This window comes from Thunnus thynnus, chromosome 8 (assembly GCF_963924715.1).
Source record: "Thunnus thynnus chromosome 8, fThuThy2.1, whole genome shotgun sequence".
Classification (NCBI taxonomy): Eukaryota; Metazoa; Chordata; class Actinopteri; order Scombriformes; family Scombridae; genus Thunnus; species Thunnus thynnus.
Window position 1 is genome coordinate 11,707,880 of NC_089524.1, and position 19,363 is coordinate 11,727,242.

The 19,363-nt window shown below is 40.3% G+C and overlaps 1 protein-coding gene and 1 long non-coding RNA gene across 2 annotated transcripts; one reads left to right on the forward strand and one right to left on the reverse strand.

Moving 5' to 3' along the window:
• Positions 1 to 1,524: 1,524 nt before the first annotated feature.
• Positions 1,525 to 15,348, forward strand: mknk2b (MAPK interacting serine/threonine kinase 2b). Its single transcript, XM_067596500.1, has 14 exons — positions 1,525 to 1,667; positions 2,334 to 2,546; positions 3,051 to 3,141; positions 3,396 to 3,497; positions 3,627 to 3,724; positions 6,387 to 6,466; positions 6,693 to 6,766; positions 6,959 to 7,063; positions 7,397 to 7,452; positions 7,657 to 7,752; positions 11,365 to 11,559; positions 11,695 to 11,859; positions 11,962 to 12,002; positions 12,113 to 15,348. Exons 2-14 carry the CDS (start codon positions 2,496 to 2,498, stop codon positions 12,384 to 12,386), a joined length of 1,428 nt encoding a protein of 475 aa, XP_067452601.1. The 5' UTR covers positions 1,525 to 1,667; positions 2,334 to 2,495; the 3' UTR covers positions 12,387 to 15,348.
• LOC137187544 (uncharacterized) lies at positions 15,088 to 19,293 on the reverse strand. Its single transcript, XR_010929234.1, has 2 exons — positions 19,185 to 19,293; positions 15,088 to 18,953 (listed from the first exon to the last, which is right to left on the reverse strand). It is a non-coding gene; the product is annotated as an uncharacterized lncRNA (long non-coding RNA).
• Positions 19,294 to 19,363: the final 70 nt, after the last annotated feature.

Consider the following 19,363-nt stretch of genomic DNA (forward strand, 5'->3'; position numbering starts at 1 on the left):
CTTTTCCCAAAGCAAATAGCAAATAGACTTTATATCTAAGTTAGTCTGATAAAAATACAAATATCTGAAACTATTTTCTATCCAATAATGGAAAATCACATTTAGAGCTTCAACGATTAGTCAATTAATCGATTAGCTGCCAACTATTAAATCAATCACCAACTATTTTGATAATTGATTAATCATTTCGAGTCAATTTTTCAGAAAAAAATGTTAAAATTCTCTGATTCCAGCTTCTTTTTTCTGGTCTCTTTAGTCTTCTATGACAATAAACTGAATATCTTTGGCTTTGTGGGCTGTTGGTCAGGCCAAAACAAGACATTTAAGGACGTCACCTTGGACTTTGGGAGACACTGATCTACAGTTTTCACCATTTTCTGACATCTGGACCAAACATTGAGGAAATACGTGACAGATTAATCGACAATGAAAATAATTGTTAGTTGCAGCCTTCGTCAAGTGTACTTAAATACAGTTTTGAGCAAAAGTAATTGCATTTTATGCTACTTTATACTTTAACTTCAAAAACATTTCTTATGTAAATATTGTACTTTTTACTCCACTACATTTATTTGACAGATGTAACTTACTTTGAAGTAACATCTGTTTAACTAACGTCAAGGTTCTACTTACAAAACAGCTTATCATCTCATAACAATATGACATTATTATAGATTAAACTAACCAAAACTACTACTTCCTCCTTCACGTATTACGGTAGATTGCATGAGAATACGTGCATGTGTGCGTGTGTGTTTGTGTGATAATGAAAAGCCGCAGCAGCTGAAGTAATGCCACTGCCAGTCAGCATGCGGTGACTCAGGCAGGGAATTTTTTTGAAAATCCATCTACTGAAACCCATTCATCACTGGGCGAGAGAATAAACTTTAAGGCATTATAAATATAGATTTCTTCCATTTCTGAGACACACAAAGAAGGAGAGAGCTGCTGTGTATCTGCTCACACTCATTGTTTATATGTTTAATATGGCACAAAGCTGAGAAATTTATAAGGACGTTTAGTGACGGCGGCATAAACAATGATTTTGATTGCAACGCCGTCATGATGAAAACTGGAGGATCTTGTGTATTTACATGTCGCATCTCTCTGCACCTGCATTGAGATCCACTTTCATCACAACAGTCGTACGTGCAAGTTGTGCTGATATGCACGTACTCGCCATTTCATCCCGTCGAGGTGCCTCAAACAAAACACAGCACACTGGGCTGGTACCATTTCGAGTGCACTCACGACTTTGTTCCCTGGATTTTTTCCTGAAATTTTAATTTCAGGCAATATTAAGCATCTAAATTACATATATCATTATTTTGTGTTGGATTTGATGTCTTATGCATCTCGTAGAGCGGTCGTTTACACTTCTTACTGTGTGAAGTGGTTAAGTACCTTGTAGCGACACGAAATGGGACGCAGCCGCCGTGTCTCTTTCTAGAAACCACGTGACGCATCTCGTCTGTTGATGCGGTTCAGAGGAGGGCGGAGACGAGGAGGAGTCAGTCGGGAGGTTATAAAAACACCTACGCTGCTGCTTTCCAGCCACCTTCCACGCTCATCCTATCAGGCGTTTCCCCCTCGACCGTCCTCTGCGGCTGTTGAAGCAGTGGGCCAAATCACGACGCTAACACTGGAGCTGTAAAATTAACAACGGGGTGAGTAAAAAAAAAAGTTGTTTTTAAAATAGCTATCGCAACTTTTTTTTAAAGCAACTTAGTAAAGGCGAATTTAACCGTCTTTTCTTGCGACACTACAGTTACGTTAGCGTTAACGGTCGCTGCCTTTGTTATCTGACGTTAAAAGTTAAATCTGTCAACGGTCAGCTCGTGAACACTGGTCGCGAGCTGACCGTTATGACTTGCGAGCATTTTAATGTTAGCTAATGTTAGCTTCTGTGTGGCTGTTGTAGCAGCCGTTAGCTCAACTGTTAAACGGAATACAGCGTGGCTTTCGGGTATATCTGCTTATCTTTGTCGAACTGTAACAATATAATAACTTTTTTTACATTGTATGCTCTTAACTTGGCTAATTGAAATTGCTGTGACAATTCTAACTAACACTATCTGTAAAGATAAACGTGGGCGGCTCTATCGTTAGCTGTTGTTGCACTCTGATTGTTTTTATTGCACCATTAACTTGTGACGAATGTTAGCTTGTCTGCCATAGTCTGGTGTATTTGATTCTAAGTATTCTTTTAAACTAGGTTGAACTCTATAAGTTACTATTCTAGTCTGTGTGTCACCGAGTACAGCGGGTTTTTTTTAATGATTTGCTTTATTAATGGGGGTTATAACGCTGCGGTGTCTATGCATTGTCCACAGGGCTCCCGTTTAAAGCGCCGCAGCAAGCTGACCAGCCAGCGCAGTGTGATCACTTGCGACTCTCTCTGAAACGACTTTCTGTTTCGGAGAAGTGCAAATTGATAACCCAAAAACCACTGCCGCCGCACATCCTCCAAAAAAATTACCCCAAATCGAAGCAAAATGGTGCAAAATAAGATCACCGAAGTCACTGGTTTCCATCGCTCTTTCAAGGTGAGTTTGACATAGTTGAAGGAAAATGCAGAGCTTCTTTTAATGTCCTTTGCCTAGTCTCTATAATCAGAGCACGTTTGTCTGCATATGTGAGAGGGGACCTCACCTTGCTATATATAAACACATCTGTTGCTCTCCCACATCTTATGGCTGACAAACATACCATGTGGATGGTTGACACGTGAATGTGCAGTTAATGAAAGTAACTTATCACTTGAATGCATGGCAGTTAAGAGTTGAAGAGCTGCTGTAGTCGGGTGTTCACTGCAGTCATCTATGCATACATTATGAGGATGGAGTATTGTATTATATGCATTAAGTTTATGGTTGTTTTTGAAATATTCTGCCCTTCACCCTTTTCCCAGTCCATTTTCAGTTAATGGTTGCAGGATGGGAGATACATAAGGCTCTTATCATCTATGACTAACAATCCTCTCAGCTGAATAGGTTACTGATAAGATTGTATGCCTTTTTTTAACAAGTATATTTGTTATTACCTTCCAGGGCCAAAATCCCTTTGAGTCAGATGACTTCACTAAAAATGGATCCCATCTTATTGATTCAACATTTAATTTTGATTCTTCCCCAAGACACGGTGGGTATTTTGAAAACCTTAACTTCTGTCTTTACAACACTCTTATCTGGGTGTTGTCAATGAAATCCATAACAACCTAGTTAATTCACTGTGGCTAGTTTCTGCACTGCCTCTTCTAACAACTTGGCAACAAATTAACTCTGAACAAAAACATTGTTGTTGCCCTTAAATTTTGTTTTCCCTTTTTTAGCACTTGTTGCGCTTTGTTTTTTTCACACTAGCACATGGTAATGTATTCGCTCCTACTTTGACAGACATGCCCTCCAGCCAGCCTATTGACATCCCCGATGCCAAGAAGAGAAACAAGAAGAAAAAGCGTTGCCGGGCAACTGACAGTTTCTCTGGACGATTCGAGGGTAAAAACCTCTTTTTCCAATATAATTATATTGGTGTTATAAAAGCTCTTCATAAAATGTTATTTGTATCAACTATTGACAGTCTACTGCTTGAATTGAATTAATAACCTCTTAAACTCTCTGCTACAGATGTCTATAGACTTCAGGAAGAGGTACTAGGAGAGGGCGCCTATGCTAGGGTGCAAACATGCATCAACCTCATCACCAACAAAGAGTATGCTGTCAAGGTAAGACATTCTCTCACACTTCTTAGATGCCTGTGATATATTTGAAAACATTAGCATAGTGCATGGAGTCTTGATTCCCACATGTCGGTGCTCCTATCTCAGGAGTCTGTGAATGTAGCCTTGCCACATAACACCCTCCTGCTGCCAGTGTTGAGCTCTGTAGCTAGTGATGAATATCAAGATGCTAGATTTCTAGGACTGTGTTTGGTTACTTCCATGATTAACTTTGAGATGTGAATTGCGTAATGAAATGCCTTTGAACACGGTGGAACTCTGTGCCATTACGTGCTCCTGAATAGCTAAAACGAAGAAAACTAGGCTACAGGATGTGCCCCATTGTATCCATATTGCCTTCCTTTTACAGGTCATTCTTTAGAAATCTTGTTGAGGAAAGTTCTGGTCCCGGGGCAGGATACGACTTTCTTTTTTCCCTTAGTTCAGCTCTGTAGAGTGGATGTCTGCAGGCTCTGTGTTGTGCTACTGCTGTGCCTTTTTTTTCTTTTTTTTTTCATTTGAGTGTGCAGCACCAGCTGCTGTTAGCAGACACTTCCCCTCACTGTTTTTACAGTTTTTCAGCCTATCACAGAGCAGGGAGGGATATACCCACCCCTTCTCTCTACTCCTATTGCGTATAGAGGACGCTCGTAGTGGGAACATTGTGTACTGCTAACTGTGCCAAAACAAAACCCACATATAGAGAGGAAGGAGGGGCGCTGGGTGAGGGTTGTGACCCAGGGTGTTTACATTGCTTTGTTCTCCTTCTTACTCAGTATAGTTATGCTCTTTTTTTCCTCTCTCTCTCTCTCTCTCTATTTCTCTCTCTCTCTCTCTCTCTCTCTATTTCTCTCTCTATTTCTCTCTCTCTATTTCTCTCTCCCCCCCCCTCTCTCCCTCTCCAAGTGGGGGGAGCAGATTTGTGAATACATGCCTTGACTCATGGGGACTTCCTTTTATGCTTGATGTATAATGCTTATTTCCTCATTTTAGGGAACAAAACGTTTTGTGAAATGTTTTTCTTTGCTGTAGTACAGAAAAGTAGAAGTGGCAGAAGCTTGTTTTTCTTTTTATGAACTCTTGGCACTTAACCCACTAATCCCATTGGGACATTGCACAAACACAGCTATTTTTTACTTTTTTAATTAATCCATATTTGTAGTTTAATTCTTTTTGAGTCTGAAACAAAGTGATGATGGTTAAAGGCTAGTTCCCCACATCATACCAAATACTTAATTTCATAATATTTCAGATTCAGTCATGTGATCATAAATCTGTTGGTATTGTTTACTCTGGGGTGGTTTGGTAGATCCCTTGGGACATTGCAATTCTGGGGGAGGAGGCACAAGGGTAGGCGGTTATTGGAGGTCATTTAAGAGTCGGACAGGGCTCAGACTTCTCCTGCCAGATGTCCTGCCTCTCCCCTCCCCCTCCAGACGGGGGTGAGTTGCATGTGTGGGCTTCTTGTGTTGCAGTTGCAACAAAAGCCTCGGCACCAAGGGCGAGCAGAGGGCTGTGCAGTGCATGCCTATCTGAAGCTTTAGTTTCCAAACAAATCCTCTCCTTAAATATATTATTTCACAACCCTGGATTGATGTTTGAGCCTGCAGTGCGAGTCGGTGAAGCCTTGTTCTTCAGCAGGCCGATTCTGATCTGTGATTTGGATAAACAACCATAAATCTAGCACTTTTGTGCACCCTCTTATCATGTTGTCAGGGCATTTGTCAGCAATGTTGTGCCATTTCTTTTTTTATCTGCAAATGTCATTATCAGGGTGGGACGTTTGTGTTGTGATCACGAGAAAGTGAGCTGGTTGGGGGCCGTTTGTGCTGCTGACTCAGGCTGGAACAGTGCAAGGGGCTTTGGACTGCTCACAGGCCTCTTGTCTGTGCATTAATCCTAGACACACACTGCAACTCTGGCCCCACTGGGCTTCAATAGCAGCTGTAATCCAGCTACCAGGAAGAGAAACATGCACAGCCTCCCAAGCAGACAATAACCGACCAGGACTGGAAAATTCAGGCCTTTTGCTTTGGTGTCAGCAGTCTATCTTTCTGTCTCTTGGCAGGGCATCGTGCAGCTGGTGGGCCCCTCAGTGGTTTAGTTCCAGGCAGCACAAAGTTATATTTAGAGAGTATTTTTTTTTATCGTAAACAGTTTTTGGATTAGCTCATGGGATGTTTCAAAAGGAACACTCATAGCTCCTTAGGAGCACTTACGATATAAATATGGGTCACACATGAAAGCTAAATATAGAGATGTTGTGACTTGTTTCATTCTCATTCTGCTCTGTCTTGGTTTGGCAGGCAGCATCGAAAGTAGGTTAAACTATCTTTGGAACTTTGTCACAGGGTGGGATAGAGGTTGGCAAGTAGGAAAAATACAGGCCTGGTCTGGAAGAAAACCAGTTACAGGTTACTGTATATATGGAATATGTAATCTATGCTATACAGCCATGTCTAAGGTAAACAGAGCCATGGGTGGGGTTTTGTGGTGCAGTGTGAGGGGATGGCCTGACCCAAATATTAACTCAAGTGACCTCAGTGTTTTTTCTGCTACAAGAATTATCCTACACTCTGCTGCTGTGTAGGAGATGGAAGTGACTCATTTGTTTAGTAGGCCCCTTTTTTAGACAGTATGACTTAACCATAATGTTGTTCTTTTCCAGATCATTGAGAAAAGACCAGGTCACAGCCGCAGCCGTGTCTTCCGTGAGGTTGAGATGCTCTATCAGTGCCAGGGACACAGGTAACATCCCTCTGTCATGACCAACTGAACATAATGACACCTATTGAATGTATGGAGACAGTACTGCAGACTGAATAGACCAATTAGTGCTGTATCTTATTCTGTTAGGCTTGCTACGCTTGATTTTGAAGCTCCTTATCCCCTCTTAGTGCAGAAATCACATGAAATTCAGTCAGAAGGTGCTAGATGACATGGCTCACACTGCTTTTTTTTTTCTTTTCTGAAGTAACATCCTGGAGCTGGTGGAGTTCTTTGAAGAGGAAGACAAATTCTACCTGGTGTTTGAGAAGCTTAGAGGAGGTTAGTGAATTATAGCTGCTGCAGGATGCCGGCATCATATCCCTTTGTTTATTTTTAAACATTCCAGTAATGCATGCACCCCGTCTCTAGTCTGTAGCCAGTTTGTGTCAGTGTGTGGGAAGGCATTCATTCTGTACTCTTTGCTTGTAAATAAAGCTGATCTACTCTTAATTTTTTTTCCCCCACTATTAGGGTCCATCTTGGCACACATTCACAAGAGACGGCACTTCAGTGAGCAGGAAGCCAGTGTTGTCGTGCAGGACATTGCCAGCGCTCTGGATTTCCTGCATAACAAAGGTAAGACCGCTCATATAAAAGCGCAATTTTACTTCTACTCATGAACACCAAAAGTGGACTCATCAACACCAAGGGTGGATATGTACCATGACATGGGTTTTAATACAGCAGTTAAAAATCAACACACTTGTTTCCTCAAGCTATAATGGAACACATTTGCATTATGTTGTCTTGTTAACATTGGTCCAGGCACAGAGACCTTTTAATTGGCTTACTAGTTGTTGTTTTTTTTTGTTTGTTTGTTTGTTTGTTTGCAAAGGTATTCACTTGATCCCAGGACTGTGCAGATCCTACTAAAGAAAAGTGACTGATTCCTTGTTTATTTATTTTCAGGAATGGCACACAGGGACCTGAAGCCTGAAAACATCCTCTGTGAGAGTGCAGACAAGGTGAGTTTACTGCAAACATGTTAAAGCTCAGTTCGTTCAAAGGGCAACTAACGTAGTGATAAAGAATGATAAGTCGGTTTAAGATGATATCAACCTTGGTAAAGATAAATGGTCACAAAGGCCTCTTGCCCCACAGTTATATTAATGGAGTAAACACTGTTTAAGTGAATCTTTAATTATTCTGAACTTGTATCTCTTTGTCAGATTTCACCTGTCAAGATTTGTGACTTTGACTTGGGCAGTGGGATCAAGCTGAACAGTGACAGCTCACCCATCTCCACCCCTGAGCTCCTAACTCCTGTAAGTTCACCAGCCTTTTGTTCTTGTCTTTTCCAAAACATTTAAACAACTTTTATAAATGACAGTGGCAACGTGCTATTGAAGGGGAAATGTGGGGTTGCAGTGTATGACTATAGTCATTCAAATCTTGGAAGAGGTTAATCTTTCATATGGTCTTGATTGCTTTTCCCTATACAGTGACTTGTCATCTTGTTGTGGATAAGCAGGGTGCTTTCAGGCTGTAAAACAATGTCGTTATCAAGTCAAGCTGGCTGGCTGTCTATTGGGCAATCCTCGGTGGCGTTAGCCGCAGCACAGCTCGCTGATTGGAAGAGGGAAAATATTGTTTGAGGTTAAGGTAGTTCAGTGTTGGGCAGTTTCTTTGAAATTATGACATATTTTGCTTCCTTTCCTGGCAGCTTTTACATTTCCTTATCATGCTATGGTATCAGCAAAACTTGGAAAGATATCCCTCAGTTTAATGTCCACGTCCTGTTGCTTATCAGTTGCAAATATTGAGGCCCATGAGTTTGGGGGTTATGATTGTTTAACCCTCATGCTAACGTCACAACACAAAGCAATACCTTAGAGTAGCTTCCAGAAAAGCGGGACACTTGCAACCTCAAAGAAGAATGGTAAAGTTGACCTGGCCCGCTTTTTACTTTTGTCAACACATACTGTCTGTTGGTTGCATAGATGGATTGGAGCAGGTGACACAGAGCAGTTTAGCCTGCAGGAATGTGGCGGTGGTGGGTGGGGGGTTTTCAACACTTGTAACTTCATCTTCCTTTAACACAACTAATGGATGGGGGAGATCATCCCAGGACTATGTGAAAGGCAGTTGGTTTTGGGGGCCAAGAGGCCTCACGTGTTTAGTCTACATGAACTTGATGTTCAGCAGAAATAACTGTGTGTGTGTGTTTTGAAGTGGGGTGTACCCATTAGTTTATCTGCTGTTTTTAATTATTTGTCCAGCCTCTAAATCATATCCTCAAGTCATGTCTTGTTGTGCAATGAATCTAATTTGTACACAAACACAAGACTTAATCCAATGCAAAGATTTCAGTGGAAGAAAAGTAAAATGCCTGAGGATAGGACACAATGTGCTAGCCTTGGAATAAAATAAGACTGGAGGGAGCACATTGTGACTTGTACAAGGCCATGTCCTGTGGTATGAAGAAGGGTTACAATGAAATCAAAACACAATCTCTGCCCTATTTCCCTTTTTGCTCTGGTATGAGAGAGAAAAACATCCACCCTCTCTGCTTATAGTCTCCGCCCAGTGGCCCCAGCCATGCTTGTGCTGCTCTGCGTTTCCTTTATGTTCTTTATACAAAGGCTATGCACATGGTTTGTTCTAGAAAATTTAGTCTTTTCCCCCTATACCTAGCAACTGAGATGTGATTGGCTAGACCAGTGGGAGGGGGAGGGCAACTGGGAGGGACAAATACCCCAGTCTGCTCATGCGCTTTGGCTTGTTTTCTTTGCCTTGATCACAGGAACAATGTTATCTGATTTTCATCTCTTTGGCACTCTCACCCGGCCCCCCTCAGTCACCCACATTCCTACAGTTGCTGTTGCACAATATGATGTGCTGTTGCATTTATTGCTTATGTAAATCAACTTTATCCAAGGGCTGTTAAAAATGTATGTTTAGTGTGGATGTTTTTGTGCTCTCTAGTATAAACTAGTGTCACAGGGGACACAGGGAATAGGAGAGGGACCTTTCTATGAAAGAGCTAATTTTAGTTTACTAAGAACTCTGCACGAGTGACTGACTGTCTGTCAGTTCGGCATGAAATAAATCTGACTGCTCAAATGTCAAAGCTCATGTACAGTGTGGAACTCAAGATGAAGGTGCCACATACAAGCAGCTTAGACGGTAAAAAAAAAAAATCAAGGAACTGCTACTCTTGTCGCAGATGCAGGTGCAGCTGCATGACGACAGAACAGGTCGTCTTCCTGTAAGCCTCTTCAGATAATCCTGAAGTTTACAAACAGCAGAGGTGTGTGTCATCAGTGGTGTCAATATGGTCTGACTAGTCACATGGTTTCAGGAAAGCCCCAGGTTGCAATAGCAACAAATCCTGCGTTAACAGCAGCAGCTGATCAGCAGCTATCTACAGCTTGCAGGAAGCTTTGAGGCTGTGACTGATGCAAGTTCTCAAGGTATTTGCAACACAGCCATAAGAGGCTGTACCAGAGAGCCATGATATGTTATTTCTCTGCCCCCCCCTCCCAGCTCTTATCAGTGGCCGTTGCAGGCGGTCCTGCACTGGCTATCTTTACCCTGACTGGTCTTATTGGTGGTGTTCGGGTGGCTTTGAAACAAGATTAGCTTTGATAGCTGCTTTTGATAGCGCAACTATCACCTTTCCTCTCATTTTAGGGCACCTTGGTATGCAAAAATATCCTTTGCACTTGTGTCATTTATTTGTGTGTGTGGTAGCTGCATTTGGCCTCGATCCTGGGGGCTTGTCTGTGGAGGCAGTCGTCCCAGACGTGATGTTGTTGGGGGTTGGGGTTTTCTCTCCGACAGAAGCAGCTTTGTCTGAGAAGAGATTCCTGTGCAGGAAATTTCATTACATAAGGGTACAGCAGGGCGGAGGAGGAGTTAGGAGACAGCTGGGATGTGGTACTGGGACACTAGGACACAATAGACGCCTGCTCAGTGTAAACATGCTCGCTCACAGATGGAAAGGAGGATATAGGCCAGAGGCGTTTTGCCAGACTGTAGGCCGCGATGTGGACAAATACTTAAAAAATAACTTGCTTTACTGTGGGCTGCAGTTTTGAAACAGATTGAGCAAAGGAGGGATATTCTCTAGAAATCTCAAATAATCCAAAATCTTGCTATGAAACATGTTTTTAATTCCTATATATTCTATATAACAAATGTTCTTGTTTTAAAGTCAGTAGAATGAGGCAACAATGAAAAGTCTTACCCACAAATATCTGGGTGTTCTGTTGAACTAACGACCTGCTCCTCTTTTCTGTTCCTAAAGTATTAAAACAGCATTTGGTGTTTGTGTTTGCAAGTTATGTAACCGGCAAGGGCTCAGCCCAGTCTTGGTTCCACAGGACAGCCAATCCTCTTTTCCCTGCTCAGTGTTTGGCCTAATTTCTTGCCTAGCTACATAACAAGGCACCGTCAGAGCTGAGTCTAGCCTTGCCCTCAGCCTGTTCTGGCTGGGCTCTGTGCAGTTGGATGGGCAGAGCGGTGACTCACTGCTGCTGCCTACCCACACTAACCTGCCTCTTTATAGCACAGCCCTCCCTTCCTCTACCCTTGATATGTAATTGCACACGATGTTCCTACTTAGGCGTTCTTAACACATTACGAAAAGCTGTATGGTGCATTTTAAAATGGACACATCACTGCAGATAAGCATGTGACTGTCACATAGCCCCCTCACCACCACCACCACCACACAGAAAATGTGTAGGCCCCAGGCTTTAACACTTTCAACCACGAGGTATCAGCTGAACTGAGGAATGTGTGCAGCAACCGAGAGAAGATTATGTTTCTCTGTACTCTTTCTCTGCTTTGGTTACTGTTTTTTTTTTTTTTTTTTTTTTTTTTTTTTTTGTCATCCCTGGGCTAACAAACTTTGGTTCCTCTGTCTTTCACAGTGTGGCTCTGCAGAATATATGGCACCTGAGGTGGTTGAGGCCTTCAGTGAGGAGGCCACAATTTACGACAAGCGCTGTGACCTGTGGAGCCTTGGAGTCATCCTCTACATCATGTTGAGTGGCTATCCACCCTTTGTAGGCCGCTGTGGCGGTGACTGTGGCTGGGAACTAGGGGAGCCCTGCCACACCTGCCAGGTAAGAATGTGTCACATTCGTTCGGCCCTTTACACACTTCTTCTTCTGAGACAACATTCAGTTCACTTCCTATATATCCTGCACAAGACAATAGTGAAACCTAAACCAAAATGTCTTTTTTATGTTCATTTCCAGAACACTTTGTTTGAGAGTATCCAGGAAGGAAAATACGAGTTTCCAGAGAAAGACTGGGCTCACATCTCCTCAAGTGCCAAAGACCTTATATCCAAACTTCTGGTGCGGGACGCCAAAAACCGCCTGAGTGCTAGCCAGGTGCTACAACACCCCTGGGTGCAAGGGGTAAGTCTAAAACCTCTGATCTTCTTCTGCATATCTTTGACTTCTCTGTTTACGTAAGGGTTTTGTCTCTGATTAATTAACATGTCTTTTCTTTTTATTCAGGGTATATCTGACACTTTGCCAACATCTATCTTGCATCAAAGGTGAGAAGACGTTAGTTATACAAGACTGCACACCTTTTGACAATTTTATCTGAAATATTTAATATTTAATTTGTTCATTGTTTTGACTATTTTTGTCTTTTGTCCATCAGAACCAGCAATGCCAGGGATCTGACATTCTTTGCTGACAAAGCCATGGCCGTGAACCGGCAGCTGGCTGAACAGGATGGCATGGAAGAACAGCAGCAGCAGGAAACCCCGTTTGTTGTTACCGCTGCTGGCTCTTCTATGCGCCTCTCTCCTCCTTCCAACTCCAAGCTGGCCAGGCGCAGGCAGCGAGGCAGCCAACCCAAGGGAGGGCCAGTCTCTGCTGCTGAGCTTCGTCAGCTCTTGGCCCCTCTCGTTATTGTGGGAGATTGTGCCTGAACTTTGTCAACCCGGACCTCCGACCTTCCGTTAAGATTCAAGTCCAGATCTAAGACTGTCCTGATACTCTCCCTCCCTAATTCTGGCCCCTCTCTCTGACTTTAGCTGGCCTTGGTTCCTCTGCCATTCAGGCTTTCTTGCCTCGCTGTAAAGGGAGATGCTGCTCGCAGCTCTTCCTCTAAAATGCCTTCTGCCCTTCTGCAGCACTTCTGAAGCACATCAGCCCAGGGCCTGCAAATAGCAAATACACATATGTGCACGTCCAGGTTGGGGGGGAGGGGGGTGTTAATGATATGGGGGAGAGAGAGAGAAAGAAAGAAGTATTTTCTAAGTTATGTTTTTTTTTTTTTTTTTTCATACAACTCAGTTCAGAAGAAACTAAGCTCAGACACCAAAGGACAACCTGTTGTGCTGCTCCCACATTACAACTGGATCCACTGTGAATTAAGTTATCTGGAATGTTTGCCTGTATGTATATGCATGAATGGCCCATCTGCAGATACGTACAAGCTTATGCAATATCCCAAGATGAAGGCTGTTCCTGTCTTGAAGGGATTCAGTATAAGGGGTTGGAAGGGCTGTAAGCCAATGCTGTCCGTGCCTGGTGCGGTCCATTGTGTGGCTGGGGACTCTTCAAAGATTTTTTTTTTTTTTTTTTGGTCTCCATTTTAAGATAAATTCCTCACAACTGAGCCTCATCTGTAAATGGTCAGAGATGAAACGCACTCATCCAGCTTGGTGGCCATGCACTTAATGCTCCTAGAGCAGCGAATGTTTGTCTGTTCCCTGCCAGCCATGATTTACTATTGCACCGTTTCATACGGTTTGATATTATATGAATATATATGCCAAATTATCAGTGGCCACACCGTTCAGTGTTTGAGACATCAGTCAAGTCTAATAGTATTGAATAAACTATTTTACTTGGGTTATGATGAATGGCCAGCTGGTATACTGGTACAGACTAATTATGTTAAATGGCCACACAAGTGAAATTGGGTCAGTGTTCCTTTCAATGTAAAGAGTTCATGACATGTCCCCTTGCCACAACCAGAACTTGTGATTTTTTTTTATTTTTTTTTTTGTAATTTTTTTTTTTTTCTACAAATCAATTTATGCATTAGATTAACCTTTAATATTTTGGCAGTAAAGGTTAGAACCCCTCTCACGGGGTTTGAAAAGCACATTTTGGCCAATGTGACCCAAGTGTCGTTTGTTGATTCATTTATTTGAACCATCATCTTTATAAGGGTTCACCATTGTTGTTTTTGATGAGACACCCCTTTCAAAATGACATTACAAATTTTCATAACAAATAAGAGGCAGAGGAGATTTCTCAAAAAAAACAAAAAGAAACATTGAAAAAAAGGAAAAACATTCCACAAAAAGAAAAATGACAAAAAAAAGTCTTCCACAAACGTGTAGCTGTATTAAGTTTACCTTATTTTTTCATGTTTGAAAACTCCATGTCAATGTGCCACACTGATATTTTTTTTTTTCCTTTTTTGTATGGCTGTTAATAATAAGCTTTTACTTTCTACATGGTGATTTTCATGCAGGTGCTGTTGAGTTCAGGTGAAACACCGGATGTTTTCCTTACGTTTTGTTTTTTTTAATGTTTTATGTTTTTAAAAAAGTTCAGAGTATGAGGTGAGATGGCGAGAGTTTGTGTAGTTGATCTGGAGCGTTCATGCCCAGTGAAGGCAAGTTTTTAAGTTTTATTTTTTTATGTGCAAGAGTTGGCAATAATCAAAACTTTTTTTTTTTTTTTTTTTTTTGGTTCAGATTAAGTTAAAGCTCATTCTGAAACTGACAGGTAATGGACTGGTGATGAGGTCTCACAACACTGTAGCCATTTCACCAAAGAGGGTTCAAGTCATGACATTGAACATGTGAGCATGATCCATCACTGAGAAGTGGGGATCTTCTGATTGTCCATGTCCTGTTGCCAGCAATGCAGCAACGGTACTCTGGAAATGGTTCTCTTGGTGTGAAAGGACCCATTATGCTGATAATAGGACACTGTAATAGTTCTAAGAAAAAAAAACAAAAAAAAAACAACCTTTCTACAGATGCATCGTTATGGGGTTTTATGTCTTATAATAAGACTTACTTGAATTTGTGTATGCAGCTGTTTCTTCTCCATTTGGGAAACTACTTTGCTATCAGTAATCTAAAAGCATTAAGCTGATGATCAAGGCAATCTTTTGGGTTTTGAAAATACCTATACAGTTCAGTATTCTGCCTTTTTTCTCCCTTTTTTTTTTTTTTTGAGCATCATAAAAGTTAGTCCCTACTTTTTGATAGGGCTGGATACTCAAAAACGCACAGACTTTGGCCATACTCTGTAATATCCTGAATGGTGTAATACGAGTTTTCTTGGTCATGACCATTTCTACTTTTTGTCAAATGGCAGTAGTTTTTGGACTGCCTTTTATTGGGGGGAAGGGGACAAAATGATATCCTACGCCTCTCAATTTTTATATTGTATGTCATTTTGAAGTAAAGGAAGTGTTAAAATTCAGTCATTCATTCAAATGGACAGTCCCATCAACCTCCCCACAATTTGAATGTAGCCCACAGGCAAAGCATTTACAATCCAGCAACATTGATCAAATGTTTTATAAATAGTTCGTTTCATGGACACGGTGTGGGGAAATGTCGATTCTTTCTACGTTGATAACAGTCCTCAAGCTTAGGCTTTCTTTTTTTTTTTTTTGGAGAGTTGACACCTGATTTTAACGCTGTCTGAATCACCCCAAGCTCATTGTGTTCATGGGAAGAAATTTGAAATAAATACATCCTTTAAATACAAAAAAAATATTTTGATTTAAAATAAGCACTTTACTGTACCATGTGAATGATTGCAGTTCACTCAAGGCAACATTTATGACAGTTGCTACAGAATTTTGTATTGTTTTTCTAAAAAAGAAAAAAAGAGCAATAAAATGCTTTTAAACTACACACTTGTCTGTCTGATTACTGTGACGTCTTTTGTATTTCGTTTCTGAGAGAATGAAAGGCTGAAAGTGATAAAAGTGAAAACAACTGTACTTCCCCTGGTTTGTACACTTTCCTGTATCCTGTATCACCAGTTTCACATTAACCAGCACTTATCTTTCAACCAAGGTTGAGGCCGTTCTGATTCTGTGCTGTAAATTCCTTTATCAGTAACCCTCACGGATATCTGAGCTGACTTCATCACATATGTCCTTGGCTGTTGGTAAATATGAGCTCAGTTGTCTCCTCACACTGAAATGTGACTGGTTTCACCTTGCATTAGTCATGCTGAGAGCTGCCGAGGGGGCGCTCTACACAGCAGACCGGCTCGCTCTGACGAGACTGATGCAACCTGCTGCAAGAGCGGCGGCGGCTCCTGTGTGCCACCTCATGATCTCCCTGGAGATATGAAATGATTTCTGCTGAATTAACTGAATGCCAGTGAATCATTTCAACACTAATACTGGTTAGGATTTGTCTTTGTATTGTTAAAATGCAGCTGTGTAGACTGTAATAATGTTGAATAGATTTGTGTAGAAACATTGCTGGTGATGTTAAAATTAAAAATACATCAGCTGGGTTTGGTCCAAAGCTGACATTTAAGCCAATGAGCAGAGATGGAAATAAGCACATTATTCTTAATATAAACGAGAATAAAATAAAATCCTATCAGCATCAATAAGTGTTTAGAGATGCAACTAACAATGTACAACTATTTTATCAGTTTATCTATAGTTTATTTAATTAAATCGATTAAAAAAAAAATCAAAAAAATAGTAGAAACTGCTCATCACGAGCTTTGAGAGCCCAAGCTGATGTCTTCAGATGTTTTGTTTATTGTCAATTTAAAATAACATCAAAGTTTGTTTTTTTTAAAAAAGGCAGAAAATTCTTACATTGTATAGCTGGAACCACCAAATATTTGACTAAACAAACGATTAATCAACTGTGGAACATGTTAATTTTGTCAATCAATTAATCAACTACTTGTTTCAGCTTTACTATGAATGTAATACTTTAACGCAGTGATCCATAACATTCTCTTCTTCCCTGGAAATGTAGATGTTCTGTACTTTACACAGAAACAAAGTGCAAGGTTCTCAACAAAAGTCAAAACAAACCCGAAACCTTATAGATTGCATAACATTTATTTTCGCATTGCTAACGTCATAAGGCATGAGGAAATGAAATGATGCAATCGTGGTGTGTTTTCTGTACAATCTCTAGGGAGCATGTGCGCAGCGCTGAGAAACTACACTGCAGTATTTGTCTCCCTCTGGTGGAGAGTTTTCACAGATGTAATGCGGTGAAGTAGATGTTTAGTCAGTAAATATGAAAAAGATATAAACTTTCAATTTAATTATATAAAACATTACATTTAAGGGGGAACAAATCAACCTTGTATGATCCACGGATCACAGGATTCCAGGTCTAAAGAGGGTCAAATTAATCATTTTCTTGTGCTCTGTGCACGGAGATAGTCATTTAGAAAATATAAATACTTTCTCACTTAGTGTTGTAAACAAATTAAAAATAAAATTAATTTCTATTTTGCTGATCTGGATAGCATTTATACTTTTAAAATGATCTCGAGACATGTCTTTTCATACTAGGCAACTTTAACTTTCCATTAAACAGTGATATCAGATGGGCAAATTTTCAATAGTTAAATGTGTAAATCACAGTTGTGGCTTCATGTTAAGGATATCTCTCTGTAAATATTGAGTGAAAAGGTTTAAATATAATAATAATATTAACTACATAAAGAAAAAGATAAATCTATGGAAAAAAGAGATAAAAACTAACTTTAAAAGTAATAAACTCACTAGAGCTGCAACAATTAGTCAATTAGTCGATTAATCGATTAGTTGCCAACTATCACATTTATCGACAGCTATTTTGATAATCAATTAATCGTTTGGCATTATTCTTTTAGAACAAAATGTCCAAATTCTCTGGTTCCAGCTTCTTAAATGTGAATATTTTCTGGTTTCTATGATAGTAAACTGAATATCTTTGAGTTGTGGACTGTTGGTCGGGACAAAAGAAGACGTCTGAGGACGTCATCTTGGGCTTTGGGAAACAGCGATCCTCATTTTTCACCATTTTCTGACATTTTATAGAACAAACAACTGATCGATTAATCGAGAAAATAATTGACTGATTAATCGATAGACAACAATCGTTAGTTGCAGCCCTAAAACTCATTAATAGCAGTGTAAAAAGAAAAAGCAAAGTTGCAAATATATAACTTTACCCTTCAGAGGCTCATGGAGGTAGAGTTGAGTCCAAAAACGTACGACATTTCATGTTGTTAAACAATTTAACTGTTGGATAAAGAATCTAGAAGTCAGGACATTGGGAATATTTGGCATAACTGCTGTACTCTTTCTTTGCTTAAAAAGAATCCTGCAATTACAACATGTGGAGATGAAAAAGAAACATACATCTGAAGTGCCAATTACTACATCACTGATTACCTGCTCAGAAACACCTGAGATTGATGATCGGGACTGGATCACCTGACTGTGTGAAGTGCACAAAAAGCCTGGACACCTGGTAGAAGTTTGAGAGCCTGCTGGAGGTAGGTATGGGGGGAGCATTTCAGAAAGTATTTGTAAAGCCCTCTTAACTCTGAGGATATCTTTGATTTTTGATAGGAACAAAGACATTGTGTCATTGTTCTGATTCAGTCATTTGGTACAGATCTAGTTATTGTAGATGTATTACTTGATGTATTGGGAGTCAGTGAATTCTTCCCTGAATTTAATGTGAACTACAGGGATGAGTGGTATGGTTTTCTAGCTCTACATGCTATTTTCTGTCTGCTGAAGACAAAGATTTAACTTGCATGAACTTGAGTAAATGTATAAAAGTCTCATTTTTAAGTATTTTTGTTTTAATCTAGCCAGAAAACAATTGTTTGGTCACTGCCAGTTTCATGTGTGACTAGGCTACTGTAACTCATAAGTAATCTGTTCATTTTACCACTAAATAGACCCTTTTCATGGCAGACATTTTGACTTGTCAAAGCAGGAAAAGCTCAGGTGTAAATGGTGTATCATTGTCCCAGTAAGCTACGTCACTGAGTGAATGCGAGTGTAATGCAGCCATCATCAGTGTTAATTCCACCTGTGCTTTTCCTGCTTTTGATAAGTCAAAATGTCTGCTGTTAAAAGGGTGCATCATCCCTTTTAAAGGTGACTGCACTTTCTCCATGTTCTGAGGAAGTTGCCCTAGCTAAATCAGTTTAATCTTTTAAATCCCCTCTAAACACACTTGGATGGGCTTTTATGTGAATCACTCCTTATGTGCTTCCGTTGGTTTATCTTTAATGTTCAGGGTTTTTTTTTTTTTTTTTTTTTGCAGGGGGTGGTAATTTTACATCAGTCTCTTTGGGTTAATATAGGTATAGCACTTTTTTTTTTTTTTTCTTTTTAAATATATAAGTGCCATACAAATAAGGTTTTCATGTGCACATTTCCTGCACTTCTTGAACCATACTTGCTTTTATTCTTGGTGTTTAACCCCGAAGACTTCAAGACCAGACTGCTCTCCTCTTTGTTCCTGTAAAATAAAAATACTTTAACACTTGTGTCATTTTAATTTAGCTAATTGCACAGATAAAACATTGTTTATCTAAACATATATTTTAGTAGCACACCCAGGTGTGTCTATTAGCTTAGCTGAAGGCCAGCCATGAAATTATATTCAAGCTGAAAGAAGAGAAACATGATTAATTCTCCATGAATTTTTGGCTGTTTAATATGAAGCATATATATTTTGTTTGTAACCAACCTGGTAGAGTATTTTCTTTACCAGTGTGAGTTTTAAGAGCATAACGCTACTGCGTTACGTTTTACATTTTAGCTCAAACTGGACTGTTAGCTGGGGACCGCTAGCGACCGTTAGCCGTTTACTATCTATCCTCCGTGACGTAGCCGAGCGCGACACGTGTGAATTAACGCGAGACTTCA